Genomic DNA, 15,759 nt, shown 5'->3' with positions numbered 1-15,759 from the left:
GTGTCCCTCGTGCCCGGTATCCCCCGTTGCCAGCGCCGTCCCTCGCTGTCCGTAGTGCCCGAACCCCGCCGGGTGTGCCTTGTCCCTCCGTGCCCCCCGCCTCGCCCCGGGGCCGGTGCCAGTGCGTCGGGACTGCAAGTCCCGTCAAGCCGCGGGCGGGTGGCGCGGCCAATGGGGCTCGGGGGGCGGTGCGGCCGGTCGCTGCCTCCGCCGCCGCCCGGTGCCGCGGCGCAGAGAGCCCCGGAGCGGCCGCGCGGCGCCGGCCCCGCAGCCCGGCTCTGAGCCGCCCGCCCGGCCCGGCCCGCCCCGCCGCGCCCCGCCGCCCTCAATGAGGTTCTTCCGACTCACCTTCAAGTGCTTCGTGGATTGCTTCTGAGCCCCCCTCGGCCACGGAGCCGCCCCCGACCCACCCCCGCTCCCCGGCCCCCCGCGACATGCCCCCCGTTCCCACCGACACGGCCGCCCCGCAGCCGCCCGACGCCCCGCGACACGACGCCGCCGCCGCCACAGCCGCGGCCGCAGCTGCTCCCGCGGGCTCCGGTAAGCGGGGAGCGCCGGGGAGGGATGAGCTTGGGGACGGGGAGAGGGGGCCCCACGGCCACGCGCGACCGCGACGCGCCCCCTCCCGCCGCCGCGGGGTGAGTCACCGCTCTGCATTGTGACGTCACGCGCCGGCCTGACATCTGACGTCACGCCCCTACGCGCGGAGAGGGGCGCGCGGGGGGGGAGGTGCTTCCCCCCCCCCCCTCCGCGCCCCCACGGGCGCGCGTGACGGCGGCGTGGGCATCTCCACTCCCCCGTCTCGGCAGAAGGCCCCGGCGGGGCGGAGGGTGCAGAGCCCCCCACGGCGGGCGAGGAGCGAACAGTGACGGCACCACTGGTGCGACCCCCTGGTCCCCCCAAAGAGGCCGCCCCCGAACGGGAGACATGGACCCGGCAGATGGATTTCATCATGTCCTGCGTGGGCTTCGCCGTGGGGCTGGGAAACGTCTGGCGCTTCCCCTACCTGTGCTACAAGAACGGCGGAGGTGAGCCTCGCGCTCGCCCCATGCCGCGGGGGTGCGTCCCGCGGTGCGGGGGGCACCCCTTTCCCGCCCCAGAGTGTGTGCCGGGGGGTCATCCCACGCTGGGTCAGCTCGTCCTGCGCCTTCGAAGGCCTCGTGGGCCACCCTGTGGGAGTCCGGAGTCACTCCGGGACGGGGGGTCGTGGGAACCCCCCACTACCTGCCCATGGCGACCTACATCGCGGCAAGGGGAGGGCGCGGAGGCGCCTTTGCCATTCGCTGCGTCCGGGCGGGCGGCGCGGGGAAGAGGGGGGAGCAAAAGGGGGGGGGCCGGGGGGACGGCGGCGGCTGAGCCAGCCCCCTGCCCCCGGCCCCAGGCGTCTTCCTCATCCCCTACCTGCTCATCGTCTTCGTGGGCGGCATCCCCATCTTCTTCTTGGAGGTGGCCCTGGGACAGTTCATGAAGCAGGGGGGCATCGCCGCCTGGAACATCGCCCCCCTCTTCAAGGGTAACGCCGCGCCCTGCCCGCGCCCTGCCTGCACCCTTTCCGCGGCCCCTGCACCCTGCCCAGGGCCCCCGGCACCTGCCTGCACCCTGACTGCTTCAGCTGCATGCAGCCTGCTGGGGCTGGCAGCACCCTGCCCACGCCCTGCCTGCTCCCCTGCACCTTGCCCGCGTCCCACCGCCGCCCTTTGCCGTGGCCAAGGATGGCAGCTGCCTGCACCTGTGCCCCGTGGCACCCCGTGCTGCCCTGCCTGCCTTGCCTGCCCCTATGGCTCCCTGCCTGCATGCTGCTGGATCCTGGGCTGGTGGCTGCTGGATCCCCACCTCAGAGGTGTCTTGCCGGCTCCCCCTGGTCCTGTGCCATGCTGCCAGCTGTCCCCACCCTGTCCAGTCCTGTCTGGGGCTGCCAGCTTGCCTGTTCCATTCCCACCGGCTCTCCCCTGTCCTGTCCAGGGCTGCCAGCTTTTCCTGTCCTGTCCCCGTCGGTTCTTCTCCGTCCTCCCCCATTCCTACAACATCCCACATCCTGCTCTATGCTGGCTGCCAGATGCCCACAGGTGTCTGTGGGCTCTGATCTCCCCATGCCACAGGTTTAGGTCTGGCCTCTATGGTGATCGTCTTCTTCTGCAACTCCTACTACATCATGATCTTGGTGTGGGGGCTCTTTTATCTGGTGCATTCACTGACAAACACCCTGCCCTGGGCCACCTGTGGCCACTCCTGGAACACGGAGCAGTGCACGGAGCTCTTCAACCCGGACCTGTGCAACAATGTCAGCACTAATGCCACTGCCAGCACTTGGACCGCCAACTTCAACTGCACCGACATGACCAACAAGCGCTCACCAGTCATTGAGTTTTGGGAGTGAGTGTGGGAACCAGGAGGGCGTCATCTGGGGCTGGGGGTGTCAGGCTGGCGCTCAGCACAGCCCCACTCTGCAGGAACAAGGTGCTGCGTCTCTCTGGGGGCCTCAGCGAGCCAGGGGAGATGAACTGGCAGATGATCCTCTGCTTGGTTACCACCTGGGTCGTCGTCTACTTCTGCATCTGGAAGGGTGTCAAGTCAACTGGGAAGGTAATGCTGGCAGGGGGAATGTGCATCAAGGCCACTGGCATGAGAGAACAGGACTGCAACACACAGCACTGCTGGCTTTTGCCCTCCCATGCCACAGCGCACAGGGGTGGGAGGCCCGTGTCCCGCATCTGTCCGGGAGGTGCTGCCAGCTGCTGGGGACATTCCCAAGCTCTGGTCCTGCTGGGACACCTGTGGCACATGACAGAGAGCCCTAGCCTGGGGAGTCTCATGTTCACCCACTGCTCTTCAGATTGTCTACTTCACGGCACTCTTCCCATATGTGGTCCTCATCCTGCTGCTGGTCCACGGAGTAACACTGCCTGGTGCACTGGGTGGCATCATCTACTACCTGAAGCCTGACTGGTCCAAGCTGGTTGAGGCACAGGTGAGAGCAGTATGGAGGTCAGCAGGAAGCTGGGTGCTAGACACCCCCTTGGCACCCCTATCCCACCCTGACGCCCTCCGTCGCACCCCAGGTCTGGATTGATGCTGGCACCCAGGTCTTCTTCTCTTATGCCATCGGGCTGGGCGCCCTGACTGCACTGGGCAGCTACAACCGCTTCCACAACAACTGCTACAGGTAGGGCTGTGCCAGCTGCAGGCAGTCCCCCTGGTGTGTCCCAGTGACTCCATGGTATGTCCCCCAGTGCCCCCCAGCACTTCCTTAGATGCTGTGCCCACAGGGATGCCTACATCCTGGCTGTGATCAACAGCTGCACCAGCTTCTTTGCCGGCTTCGTTGTCTTCTCTGTACTCGGCTTCATGGCCTCTGAGCAAGGCGTGGACATCTCCAAGGTGGCCGAGTCCGGTGAGTGATGGACAGTGGGTGCCAACTGTGTCTTCTGTGTCACCCCTTGAGTGGCATCTCTGATCCCACTCTCCTGCAGGTCCCGGACTGGCTTTCATCGCCTACCCCAAAGCTGTGACGCTGATGCCCTTGTCCCCGCTGTGGGCCACACTCTTTTTCATCATGCTCCTCGTGCTGGGGCTGGACAGCCAGGTGCTGTGGCAACCAGGGAGATGGGGAACAGGGAGAGGATGGGTGGCACGTCCCCACTGAGCCTTGCTTTGTGCCACAGTTTGTCGGTGTGGAGGGTTTCATCACGGGCATCCTGGACCTGTTCCCCCAGCCAGGGGCTGGCTCGCTGCGCCGTGAGCTCACCGCTGCGCTCTGCTGCATCATCTGCTGCCTCATTGACCTCTCCATGGTCACACAGGTGGGGGACGCAGCAGGGACACTGCCGGCCAGCCCCACACCGGCCACCTGCGCGTGTTCCTGAGGCATCACCTTCCATGAGGTCCCACTGAGGGGTGGGAGCTCACTGGGGCTGCTGCCCTCGTGTCAGTGGATCTGGCCATGGCATGGGGGTCTCTCTGGCGAAGGGGCGCTGTGGGAGCAGGGTGCCCATGGCATGCAGGGTGTCCATGTCAGGCGAGGTACCAGTGCTGGCAAGGCTATGACTGCCAGTGTGGCAGCGTGCAGGGCAGCCAGCACAGTGCTGGTGACACGGGCACCTTCCTGGCAGGGCGGCATGTACGTATTCCAGCTCTTTGACTACTACTCGGCCAGCGGGATCACACTGCTGTGGCAGGCTTTCTGGGAGTGCGTGGTCATTGCTTGGGTCTATGGTGAGGCAAGGGTGACACGGGGAGGGGGTCACAAGGGGGTACACAAGTGCCCCAGCTGATGCCCTCCTCCCTGCAGGTGCCGATCGCTTCATGGACGACGTGGCCCGTATGATTGGCTACCGGCCCCTGCCCGTCATGAAGTGGTGCTGGGCTGTGGTGACACCGCTGGTCTGCGTGGTGAGCGAGGCCACCGCGCGTGGGGACACGCGTGTGCCACCGCCCCGGGTGTGCCGCGGGCACGGAGCGCCCCCCGGCGGCCGCTGCGGGCACACGCGTGTCACGACCGTGGGGCGAGTGTTCCCCTCGGGGGTACGGCGGTGACAGCGTCGGGGGTGGCGACCGCCACCTCCCTGCCCCGAGGGACCTCACCTCCCTCTCTCCGCCCAGGGTATCTTTGTGTTCCACGTGGTGAACTACAAGCCGCTGACATACAATAAGACATACGTGTACCCGTGGTGGGGGGAAGCCATCGGCTGGGTCCTGGCACTCTCCTCCATGCTCTGCATCCCCTGCACTGTTATCTACAAGCTCCTGCGCTGCAAAGGCTCCTTGCGCGAGGTGAGGGCGGTGCAGCGGGATCACTCCTGCCTCTGTCCCCACCCCATTCTCAGTCATGGTTGTCCACCTCTTAGTCCTGGCCCCATTCAAATTCCACCATCCACATTGCCATCTCAGTTCCATCCACAACCCTGTTTTCATCACTGTCTCATTCCCAGTCTTACCTGATTCCCACCGGTGTTTACATCACTGTCTCAGTTCTATCCTTATCGCAGCTAAATCCTGTGCACGTCCCCATCACTGTCTCCTTGCAATTCCTGTCCTTCTCTCAATCTCATTTAGTCCTTTCCCCGTTCTAGGCTCACCCCCATCCAAGTCCTGTTCCTGTCTTCGCTGCTCTCACTCCTATCAGATTCCCATCCCCATTGCTGTCTCATTCCCAGCCTCACCCAAATTCTGTCCTTGCTGACATCACTGTCTTAATCCTGTCAGTGTCTCAGTGACGTCCCTGTCCCTGTGCAATCTCTGTCCCTTTCTCAATCCCATTTCAATCCCTTCCTTGTCCCAGTCTCACCTCCACACCCATCCAAATCTCATCCATTTCCTCTCCCTGTGCGTTGCGGGGAATTCACCAAGCTGGGTCCAGGTAATCCCAGTGTTGCTGTCTCTGGGTGCTGACACGATGTCCCCACAGCGCTGGCAGCTCCAGACCACTCCAATCTGGGGCCAACACCACCTGGAGTACCTGACGCCAGAGGCAGAAGCCAAGCTGCTGGCCCCAGAGCCCCCCAAGGAGAAGGCGACGCTCTTCGAGACTGTGATCTGAGCGTGGGGAGGGTCGCGCTGCTCCCGCCCGCCATAGCAATAATGCCAGCACCGCCTCCCACCCACGCTGCCCCGTGCCCCCCGCGCCGCCCTGGCCGCCGGCCTCGCTGCAGGGGGGTGAACACAGCGAGGTGGGGGTGCTGGGGGCCACGGAGCCAGGGCAGCCGCGGGGCACAGGAGGGGTCCCCAGCGCAGGGGAGCGTGGCGCCCGGGGGGAATGGCTGGGAGGCCACAGGCTGGGGGAATGAGTGGGACAGCCCTTCCCTGGCCCCTGCCCGCGGCCCCCATGGCCCCCCACTCACTAACTGCTTCCCGTAGCGTTTGTCTGGTGTAACCCCAACCGCCCCGACATCTGGCAATAAACTGGGAGACCCTGGCAGTCCTGGCACTGCAGGCGGGGGAAGCGGGACACTAGCAGCGGAAACTGAGGGGCGAGGTGTGGGCTGGCACTGGCCTTTCGGGGACAGAGGTTTGAAGAAAATAAGGTTCAAGAATTCAGGGACACCTGGGTTCCTCTCGGGTGATTTGTGGGGGGCTTTTGGAGCAGTGGGGTCTCCATCCTCCACCACAGGATGTGAGTGCCCGCAGGCTGTACCAACACCCTGTGGAACTGGGGGGACTCCATGCAGCCAGGGCTGGCCTTGCTTATCAGCCCCAAGAGGCAGACTTTAGCCCAGAGGCTCTAGGAGTCCTTACTGTCCCCAAGGGGTGGGTCAGGATCCAGCTGTACCCCACTGGGAGGCTTTCATATCAGCTTTGTGGTTCCCCACTCGATGCACTTTGCCTTGGGAGCAGCCCTCGGCTGGTGAGGGCTGTGTGGACAAGTGGATGAGGCAGCCCTGGGCATGTAGCCAAAGAAGTCAAAGGCTTAACCTGCCTCAGAACCGGTGAGCTGCCTGAGCTGCCTGAGCCCTGTTTCAGCAGGGTGCCAGCTAGGGAGTGCACGTGCCCTGTGCCCCGCACCAGTAGCTCTTGGGGAGGCCAGCTCCGGTTCGTGCCGTGAGAATCCGCATGGAGTCTGGAGGAAACCACCAGCATGCTGTGCTTGGAGTGGCTGCCTTCCAATGCCTTGGTTTGATGTCAGCATCCTGCTGTGCCCAGAATCCCACCCCAGCAATGCCTTGACCATGCCATGAAGCGACAAAGGGGGAAGAAGTGTCCCCATCTGCCCCAGCCATCGTCAGAGACAGAGCTGGAGCAGTGCCACCGTGCCAGGTGTCCATATCCAATTGCTGGGATCACCAGGGTTCCAGAGGCTCTTGTTTTGGGGTGACAGCTTACCCCGCCACGATACCCTCTCACCCTACTGGGGTGAGCCAGCAGTTCCTGCCCCACCGGCAATGCACACTGTAATTAGCGCGGGCAGGGCGGAAGCATCACTGATAATTGGCGGTGACTCTTTAGCACAGACTCTCACGTGCCTGGGGCACGGCAGGACTTTCCGGCAGGGCTGGTCTGTGGGACTGGCCGGCATCCCGGTGTGTCGACCGCCGTGCGGGGCCTGGTTGGTTCCCCAGCACCGAAGTGGGGACAAGGTTGAATGCAGGATGCGGGGGCGAGCATTGTCATCGCCTTCACTTCGTGCTGCAGCACGCCCAGGTCCCGCCACCCCTTCCTAAAAGGCTCAGCTGTGGGGTGTTGCCAGCACAGACGGTGAGAGCACGGCAATCAGGCGGAGGTGGGCGAAGGAAAGGCAGAGGACAAGGGTTAAAGGGGTGCTGAGGTTAGGTTTTGCTGGCTGGGCTTTGCTCACGGATCTCCTGTCGTACCCACCTGACCCCACAGGAGGGGACGGGACCCACATTGTGGTCTGGCAGGGGCAGGCACCCAGAGCATCATGAACCGGATCACGGTGTATGAGCGTGCCAACTTTGAGGGGCTGAGCCGAGAGTTCACCTGTGACGTGCCTGACCTGCACGAGCTGGATTTTGGGAACTGCATTGCCTCCCTGAAGGTGGAGGGGCAGCCATGGATTGCCTACACGGACCCCAAATACGAGGGGGAGCCGCATGCCTTCGAGGAGGGCGAGTACCCCTCTGTGGATCGGCCCAACAGCTTCTCGGCACTGCGCCTTGTGCACCATGACCTGGGGGACCCGCAGATCACCCTCTACGAGCACCCCAGCTTCCAAGGTGCCTGCAAGGTGGTGACAGAGGAGACCAACTTGGCGTATGGGTACTTCAATGACCGGGTAGCTTCCCATGTGGTGCAGCGAGGCGTCTGGCTGCTCTACCAGCATCCCGGCCGGGGCGGCTGGCACTGCCTGGCATGGCCCGGCGAGCGTCTCGCTGACTACAAACTGGAGCTGAACTTTCAGTCTCGGCTGTCCCACCTGCGCCCACTGCGGCCCGGGCGGCCCCTGGTCTCAGCACGTCTCCTTTGGGAACAGAAGCGGGTGGAGGAGGAGCGGGAGGTGCTGGTGGATGAGATTGAGGGGGTGAACGAGACAGAGTCGGAGCAGGCACTGGCGGCCAGCAGCAGCCGGGAGTACGCCACCACGCTCTGGCAGAGCTTCCACTTCAGCAATGCCACCAGCCTCAAAGCCGGGCTCTCCTTCACGCTGACCGTGGAAGCTTCCAACATCTTTACGGTGCAGAAAGGGCGCAGCGAAACCAGCACTCGCCGGCAGCGCGTGGAGGTGCAGCTGCCGGCGAAGATTCCCCCGCGCACTGCGCTCAGCATCCAAGTCCTTCGGAAGGAGGTGACGCTCTCCGTCCCGGTCCTGCTCACCATCACCCAGAACGAGAACGTTCGTACGGAGATGGGCGAGTACCGCAGCGTCTCAGGTACCAATGTCAGTGCCCGCTATAGCTTAAAGCCACTGCCAGCTACAGGCAGGGAGCAGGCAGCCACCAAGGGCACAGGCACAGTGCCTGGCACCAGGGTGGAACTGTAGCTCTGTAGCGGTGCTAAGCAATGGCTGTCCCCTCCGTGGTGTGGGACTCTCTGTGGGAGTCCGTGGTATTGGACACCAGCCTGTCCCCTCCGTGGTGTGGGACACCAGCGTTGACTCCAGCACCCACCGATGGAGGAGCCAGGACCTGCGTGTCTGGTCATGTCGGGTGGCTCTGGCTGGCAGGACCTGCCAGTGCCTCCTCCCACCCAGTATTTCCAATAAACCCCCTTCCCTAACCACTCGAGTCTGCTGCTACTCGCGCTGAGGTGGGAGTAGGATGGATGGGGTACTGGGCTAGGGCGGCACTGAGCTAAGAGACACCAAGCTGCGGGTGGGGACTCGGGCTGAGACAGAAAACGTGGGGTTATGGAGGACACCGGGCTGGGGAGGGACATCGGGCTTGGGGGCACGGGGCCGGAAGAGCTAGAGAATACCGGGCTGGGGAAGCTGGCGGGGCAAAGGGGAGAGCTGGGGACTGCAGACGGGACAAGACATCAGACGGTGGACGGGGCGGGAGGACACTGGGCTGAGGCAGCCAAAGTTCCGCCGGTCTGGGGACACTGGGATGAGGGGTGTACTAGGGAAGCGAGGGGGACAGTGGAGGAGGGAAGAGGACTGACATTGGGCTGGCGTGGCCGAGGGATCACGCACGATCCGGGGGACACCGAGCCAGCTTGGTTCCGCATAAACCATATTCAGGCCGCCACCGCGATCCGCTCTCCGCCCCAGGACCTTGGGCACGTCCGTCCCTACGGGCCCATCGCGGGGCCCGCTCCCGGGGCCGTCGGGACCGAGGACACGCATAGGGCACACCGGAGGTGCGGGCACCGGCCGCGGGGCACGAAGCGCCGGGAGAAGGGGGCTCCGGGGCGGGATCTGACGCGTGCTCCGCCTCCGGACGTACCCCGGCCCCGCCCCCCACGTGGCCGCCGCCGCCGCCGGTCTCTTTAAATGATGCAACCGCCCGCGAGCTGAGCCCGCCTCCCGCGCGCCCATTGGCCCGGCCGGCGCCGGTCCCCCCCTGCCATTGGCCGGGACGGAGCGCTCCCATTGCCGGTTGGCTGGGCACGGACCCGCCCCCGGGCGGAGGCGGCAGCATGGCGGCGGCGGCAGCGACCATGGCGGCGGAGGAGGCGGAGGAGGCGCTGGGGCTGTTCACTGGCATCGGTCTCAGCGAGGCCAAGGCGCGCGAAACGCTCCGCAACGGGGCACTCAGCGCGCTGCTGCGCCGGGCTGTGCTGCAGGTGCGTCCGCCGCGGGGCCGCACCCTGGTCCCCGGTCCTCGATCCCTAGTACCCCGTCACCCCCATGTCACCTCGGGACCCAGCCACCCTGGGAACTCGCTGCCCGGTACCAGTGTCACCTCTGGGACCCGGTGCCCCGATCCCCCGTGACACCCGGGTACATTGGCACCGTGGTTCCTCTGTCACCCCCTCGACTCCAGCCTTGCCGGGACCCTCCCGGCTTCGCCTCCTCCCGACCCCAGCCGAGCGGCCTCGGCCCTTGGCACTCCCCTGACCCGCTCCGGCCCCCGGTGCTGCCGGTTCGCCGGAGCTCGGGCCGCGGTTCTGCCCTGACGCTTGTCCGGGCGGCGACAGGCTCGGAGCGCGCTGGGCCCGACGCTGGACAAAGCCACCGGGACACTTCTGTACAACACGGCCGCTCGCCTCAAGGACCCGAAGCACCTCGGCTTCCTCGTCGGCTACATCGCTCGCAGGGAGATCCTCAGCGACCTGCAGCTCAGCGGTACCGTGCGGTCCCGGCCCCCACCCGGCCCCGGATCCGGGGGCCCCGTTCTTCATCTCTGCTCTGTCCCCAGCTGCCCTGGAGTACCTGAGGAGCCACCCCTTGGAGCCCCTGGACGCGGCAGACTTTGAGCGGGCTTGTGGTGTGGGGGTCTGCATCACCCCCGAGCAGATCGAGGAAGCGGTGAGTGGGGCTGTGGCCCGGTGGAGACACCACAGGGAACATTGGACTGGTTCCTGCTGTGCTCCTGCCTGCCTCGCTCACCCCGGTGTCCCTGTGCTGCTCTCAGGTGGAGGCTGTGATCAGCAAGCACCGAGCAGAGCTGCTGGCAGAGCGCTACCACTTTAACATGGGGCTGCTGATGGGTGAGTGGTGACACTGGGGCAGCCCCTGCCTGGTGCTGATGGCTGTCACGTCCCTGTGCCTGACTCCCAGTGCCACTGTCTGCTCCCCTGAATCCTGAGAGCTGGCCCTTTGCCTTGGGGAGATGTCATCCTGCTAGATCCCCCACACAGGCAGGGCCATAGTGCCCAGCAGCAGGGACAGCCCTGGGCAAAGGTTGCGGCATTCTGCATCAGTGCCCCAGCTGAAGCTCCCCTGGGCTTGGGCCCTGCCTCTTGCCCACGGGGTGCCCTGTCCATAGGAGAGGCACGGAACCAGCTGCGGTGGGCAGACGGGAAGACCATCAAGAATGAGGTGGACTTGCAGGTGGGTGCGAGGTTACTGTGTCAGGTGCTGCTGCGGTCACCTGGGTGCTGTGACTGGTGTGGGACCTGTCAGCCAGTCCCTAGAGGGCCCAGCACTGGGCACAGCCTGCCTCACCTGGGTGCAGGCAGGGTGAGTGGAGTGATGGCTGGACAGGACACTTCCAGGCCTTTGGACACAGGGAGCCTTTTTGACTCCTGAGTGTGTCACTCTTCTCCAGGTGCTGCATTTGCTTGGGCCAAAGACAGAAGCTGACCTGGAAAAGAAGCCAAAGGTAAGGAGATGGGGAACTGGAGACTTAGATGGTATTTTCTTGCAAAGTGTCCAGGCAGGATCCCAAATCGCTGCTCTGGGCCAGGCTGCCACCATAGGTACAAGTCTGAGGGACTGCTGGGGACAGCAGGCTGGGCCTGGAGGGAAAGATATGTGTTACAGCTGGGCACTCAGGATGCTGTGCTGTTCTCTGCAGGTGGCAAAGTCCCGTCTGGCCCCAGCAGAGAAACAGAAGGTGGCTGTGGTGGAGAATGGTAAGAGACCATCATCTTCCCCAGCCCTTTAGTTCCTGCTAGACCTGTTTCTGAGCTGCGCCCTGGGAGCTGTGATCAGGGAGCTCAGCCCCATGTCCCTGCAGGTGATATAGGCACAGAGACACAGTCGCTGCTGGAGCAGCTGCGGGGAGAAGCCCTGAAGTTCCACAAGCCAGGTGAGTGCAAGGAGCTGCTGCCGTATGGGGGGCCACTCCACTGGCTCTGTGCCTGGTCCCAGCTCTCCATGCTGCAGAGGACTGGACAGGACCTGTGTCCTTCCCCTCTGGCTGCTGGGCTTGGCATGGTTAAGGTAGTGCTGCAGCCCTGAGCATTCTCTGCCTGCAGGAGAGAACTACAAGACTGAGGGCTACGTGGTGACGCCCAACACTATGGCCCTGCTGAAGCAGCACCTGGCAATCACGGGTGGGCAGGTGAGGCCATGTCCTATATCCTGCAGGTTCCCTGTGAGAGTGACACAGCTGGGGTGGGTGGGGAACATGCAGGGCAGCACTCCCACAGCATGGGGTGCTCTGCAGGATTGCCAGGCGCTCATATCAGTGTCACTGCTGTCAGGGAAGGTAAAAGTCTTCTGCTGAAGGACAGAGGTGTCCCCTTTGCCTCTTCAGGTACGGACACGCTTCCCTCCTGAGCCTAATGGGATCCTGCACATAGGCCATGCCAAGGCCATCAACTTCAACTTTGGCTATGCCAAGGTAAAAAGCACTAAGCCACCTTGGCACCTGCCTTTCCCCACTGCTTGGCTGCTGACCTGGCCCTGTGGTCCCTCAGGGAGCAGCTGCTCAATATCTCTTCATCCCCAGGCCAATGGTGGTGTGTGCTTTTTGCGCTATGATGATACCAACCCTGAGAAGGAGGAGGAGAAGTACTTCACAGCCATCCGGGAGATGGTGGAGTGGCTGGGTATGGCTCAGGATGGGAAGGGCAGGATCAAGCCAGGTGCCAGGGACACCCCTGCATTCAGCTCTTGCTGCTGGGCTTTTAGGGTTCCTCCAACCTGTTCCATTTACCCATCCCCATAGGCTACCAGCCTTATGCAGTGACACATGCATCAGACTACTTTGACCAGCTCTACACCTGGGCCCTGGAGCTCATCCGCAGGTGAGCATGTGGGGCAGTAGGACTGTGCTGGGGTGCTGTTGATATCCTACACTGTGACTGGGGCTCCCCTTTGCCCAGGGGATGGGTCACTCATGTCTGGTGATGGCATTTCCCCTCCGTAGGGGTCAAGCATATGTCTGCCATCAGAAGGTTGAGGAGATCAAGGGCCACAACCCACCACCCTCACCGTGGCGGGACCGGCCTGTGGAGGAGTCACTCCTGCTCTTTGAGGTACTCCTGGCTGGGGCAGCTGCTGTGTGCCAGTGGGCTCTGGATCTGTGGCTCAGCTGACAGCTTCCCCCCTCTTCACAGGACATGAGAAAGGGCAAGTTTGGGGAGGGGGAAGCCACGCTGAGGATGAAGCTGGTGATGGAGGATGGCAAGATGGATCCCGTTGCCTACCGTGTCAAGTTTACTCCACACCATCGCACTGGGGACAAGTGGTAGGGAGGCCCTGCCATGTCCTGGCACATGTGGTGGGGGTGGGTCTGGATTTCCTGGGAGTGAGGAGGTGTCAGGAGTGGAACAGCACTGTGCTCTGCCCTGAGCTGACCACGTCTGACTTGCAGGTGCATCTACCCCACGTACGACTACACACACTGCCTCTGCGACTCTATTGAGCACATCACACACTCCCTCTGCACCAAGGAGTTCCAGGCCAGGTGAGCACTGTGCGTGGCATGGCCCAGGGCTGAGGTAGACCTGGGGGCAGCATCTGGTGGCTGCCAGAGTGCTGAGGGACATGTCCATGCGGCTGAGCTGGGCTGTGCCTGTACCTCCCTTGCAGGCGCTCCTCCTACTTCTGGCTGTGCAACGCTCTGGATGTTTACTGCCCTGTGCAGTGGGAATATGGGCGCCTGAACCTGCTCTACACCGTGGTCTCCAAGAGAAAGATCATCCGGCTGGTGGAGACAGGTGCTGTGAGGTAGGAGCAAGGCCAGCTGCCATGATGGGGCTCACCCAGAGCAAGCCTGGTTGTCACACTCGTGTTTCCTCAGGGACTGGGATGACCCACGTCTCTTCACGCTGACAGCCCTGCGCCGGCGAGGCTTCCCCCCTGAGGCCATCAACAACTTTTGTGCACGGGTAGGCTTTGGATAGGATGGGACAGGGCAGATGACTCCATCCTCTGGCCAGCATGGTCACAGCATGCTGTTCCTCAGGTGGGTGTCACAGTGGCCCAGGCGACAATGGAGCCACATCTGCTGGAGGCCTGTGCACGTGAGGTGCTGAATGAGCAAGCCCCTCGTGCCATGGCTGTCCTGGAGCCCCTCAAGGTCACCATCACCAACTTCCCTGCTCCGAAGGTGAGACTGCCATGGGCTGTTGTGGGAGTGGGGTTCCTTGAGATCAGCGTTCACGCCCTCTTTCTTCCCAGGCACTGGAGGTCCTTGTGCCAAACTTTCCAGCTGATGAGAGCCGTGGTTTTCACAAAGTGCCCTTCCACCAGACCATCTACATTGAGGAGACGGACTTCAGGGAGGTAAGCCAGGCCCACTGGACTATACTATCCTCACTCCTGGAGCTATAGATTGTGCGGCAGGAGCCTGGCAGCACTGGAAGTGGTGTTGGTGCTGCACACAGAGGTCACACGCAGGTGTGGAGCACTTGACTGCGACTCCCAAATGGGCAGCAGCTCTGATGGGCACTGGGAAAATGCTGCCCTCAGCCTGGCAAGAACATGTCCAACCAACGCTGCTCAACCTGGCCTGTCCTTGGGAATGTCTCACAGCAACATGGGAGTTCAAACAACCCTGGGATCACTGATCCCTTGGATAGCAGGAGTGGGGGCAGGAGAGACATGCTGGAGGGATGCTGCCCATGCTGGGACCCCTCATGCAGCTGTGAACTCTCTTACAGGAGGCAGATAAGGGCTACAAGCGCCTGGCTCCCGGGCAGCCGGTGGGGCTGCGCCACACTGGCTATGTCATCACTGTCCAGAATGTCATCAAGGTGCGTGGCTGTGGGCACTGGTGACATGAGGTTGGGAATGTCAGGGCATGACCATGCCCCAGCAGGGAAGAGCAGTGATGGTCATCTCGTGCTGGATGTTCTGAACACAGTGAGGGCTCAGGCTGCCTGTGTGGCTGCTCTCTGCCTGCTCTGTGCCTCACAGTGGGGAACAAGATGTCCCCAAGCTGTGGGGCTGAGGTCTGCCATATGACAGCTTAGCTCATCTCCTCTCCCTCAGGACGTCAGTGGGCGTGTCATGGAGCTGGAGGTGACCTGCACCAAGTCGGATGTGGCGGAGAAGCCCAAAGCTTTTATCCACTGGGTGTCGATGCCATTGGCCTGTGAAGTGCGGCTCTATGAGCGGCTGTGAGTATCTGGCTGCCAGCTGAGGCCAGCACAAGCCTGGCAGTGCTGGAGCAGCAGCACAGCTGTACAGCAGCATGCCCTGCTGGGGTCTGCCCAGACCTTTGGTGTGGAAGATGATGCTCTGGGGTTCCATGAGTGGCACTGTGTCTCCTCATTTGCCAACTTTGGGATAAGACTATTATCTCATGGCAGGTTTTTGCACAAAAATCCTGAGGACCCATCGGAGGTACCTGGTGGCTTTCTGAGTGACCTCAACCCTGTGAGTAGTGGCAGCAGCTGAGGTTATGGGCCCAGGGGGAAAGTGGGGACCTACTGCATGCAGTCCTGAGGCACCCACTTCCATGTTCACCCTACCCCTCTTGGGCCAAGGCCTTACTGTGTCTTGGGGAAAGAGGAGCTGGGAGGAGCTGGGCTGTGGAGAGAACAGAAGGGTAGGGGTGCTGGCTGAGCTGTCCCCCCTGCCAGGACTCCCTGCGTGTGGTGCACAATGCCCTGGTCGACAGCTCTGTCCGCTCTGCTCGACCTTTTGACAAGTTCCAGTTTGAGCGCTTGGGCTACTTCTCCGTGGATCCTGACAGTGAGGAGGGGAAGGTGAGCCCTGTGAGACGGGGGCAGTGGGCAGCGTGCACACACTTGTGCAAACACCCCCTGCCTGCCATGGGGCTCTGAGCAGACCCTCTGTTTCTCCCCAGATGGTGTTCAATCGGACAGTGACACTCAAGGAGGACCCTGGCAAGGCCTGAGGGACGCGCTGCTGCTACACCACCGTGGTGTTGCTTCCTTGGGGGTCCTTGCACACCCCCAGTGCCACCGTGCCTTGGCGCAGTCCCCTGGGGTGCCCCACAGCATCGCCTCAATAAATGGAGATCCCAGCTCTGTACCTGCACTGTCAACGCCTCCTGTTCTCCTGCT

The 15,759-nt window shown here is 63.1% G+C and overlaps 3 protein-coding genes across 5 annotated transcripts; all 3 read left to right on the top strand.

The window, feature by feature from the left end:
• The first annotated feature begins 419 nt into the window (after positions 1-419).
• Positions 420-5,914, top strand: SLC6A8 (solute carrier family 6 member 8). Of its 3 annotated transcripts, none has more exons than XM_033071347.1 (14): positions 420-540; positions 813-1,028; positions 1,382-1,513; positions 2,100-2,373; positions 2,451-2,583; positions 2,834-2,968; positions 3,060-3,163; positions 3,267-3,391; positions 3,471-3,583; positions 3,663-3,800; positions 4,110-4,212; positions 4,289-4,389; positions 4,600-4,770; positions 5,405-5,914. In XM_033071347.1, the coding sequence occupies exons 1-14, from the start codon at positions 435-437 to the stop codon at positions 5,534-5,536; spliced, it is 1,983 nt and encodes a 660-aa protein (XP_032927238.1). In that variant the 5' UTR covers positions 420-434; the 3' UTR covers positions 5,537-5,914. The 3 variants fall into 3 exon arrangements, with proteins under 3 accessions (XP_032927238.1, XP_032927237.1, XP_032927239.1); XM_033071346.1 differs by having other exon boundaries at positions 453-540; positions 810-1,028; XM_033071348.2 differs by having other exon boundaries at positions 523-540; positions 906-1,028.
• Positions 5,915-6,009: 95 nt separating this feature from the next.
• LOC117002351 (epidermal differentiation-specific protein-like) lies at positions 6,010-8,670 on the top strand. The gene has a single exon (XM_033071364.1). The coding sequence runs from the start codon at positions 7,373-7,375 to the stop codon at positions 8,429-8,431; it is 1,059 nt and encodes a 352-aa protein (XP_032927255.1). The 5' UTR covers positions 6,010-7,372; the 3' UTR covers positions 8,432-8,670.
• Positions 8,671-9,517: 847 nt separating this feature from the next.
• QARS1 (glutaminyl-tRNA synthetase 1) lies at positions 9,518-15,727 on the top strand. Its single transcript, XM_033071337.2, has 24 exons — positions 9,518-9,675; positions 10,030-10,177; positions 10,251-10,360; positions 10,467-10,542; positions 10,821-10,885; positions 11,103-11,156; positions 11,352-11,409; positions 11,514-11,585; positions 11,755-11,840; positions 12,036-12,122; positions 12,231-12,330; positions 12,450-12,528; positions 12,651-12,759; positions 12,841-12,971; positions 13,098-13,190; positions 13,316-13,453; positions 13,527-13,614; positions 13,692-13,835; positions 13,907-14,011; positions 14,389-14,481; positions 14,720-14,847; positions 15,040-15,106; positions 15,313-15,438; positions 15,540-15,727. Exons 1-24 carry the CDS (start codon positions 9,529-9,531, stop codon positions 15,588-15,590), a joined length of 2,355 nt encoding a protein of 784 aa, XP_032927228.1. The 5' UTR covers positions 9,518-9,528; the 3' UTR covers positions 15,591-15,727.
• Positions 15,728-15,759: the final 32 nt, after the last annotated feature.

This window comes from Catharus ustulatus, chromosome 13 (assembly GCF_009819885.2).
Source record: "Catharus ustulatus isolate bCatUst1 chromosome 13, bCatUst1.pri.v2, whole genome shotgun sequence".
Taxonomy (NCBI): domain Eukaryota; kingdom Metazoa; phylum Chordata; class Aves; order Passeriformes; family Turdidae; genus Catharus; species Catharus ustulatus.
This window is presented reverse-complemented; position numbering and strand designations above follow the sequence as displayed.

Excerpts from the sequence above, each read along its gene's own strand:
- SLC6A8 (XM_033071347.1), top strand. The coding sequence starts at position 435 with ATGCCCCCCGTTCCCACCGACACGGCCGCCCCGCAGCCGCCCGACGCC. Across the intron at positions 2,969-3,059 it reads CCAAGCTGGTTGAGGCACAG|GTCTGGATTGATGCTGGCAC; the intron begins GTGAGAGCAGTA and ends GTCGCACCCCAG. Across the intron at positions 3,164-3,266 it reads TTCCACAACAACTGCTACAG|GGATGCCTACATCCTGGCTG; the intron begins GTAGGGCTGTGC and ends CTGTGCCCACAG.
- LOC117002351 (XM_033071364.1), top strand. The coding sequence starts at position 7,373 with ATGAACCGGATCACGGTGTATGAGCGTGCCAACTTTGAGGGGCTGAGC.
- QARS1 (XM_033071337.2), top strand. The coding sequence starts at position 9,529 with ATGGCGGCGGCGGCAGCGACCATGGCGGCGGAGGAGGCGGAGGAGGCG. Across the intron at positions 10,361-10,466 it reads CCGAGCAGATCGAGGAAGCG|GTGGAGGCTGTGATCAGCAA; the intron begins GTGAGTGGGGCT and ends TGCTGCTCTCAG. Across the intron at positions 13,836-13,906 it reads CCAACTTCCCTGCTCCGAAG|GCACTGGAGGTCCTTGTGCC; the intron begins GTGAGACTGCCA and ends CTTTCTTCCCAG.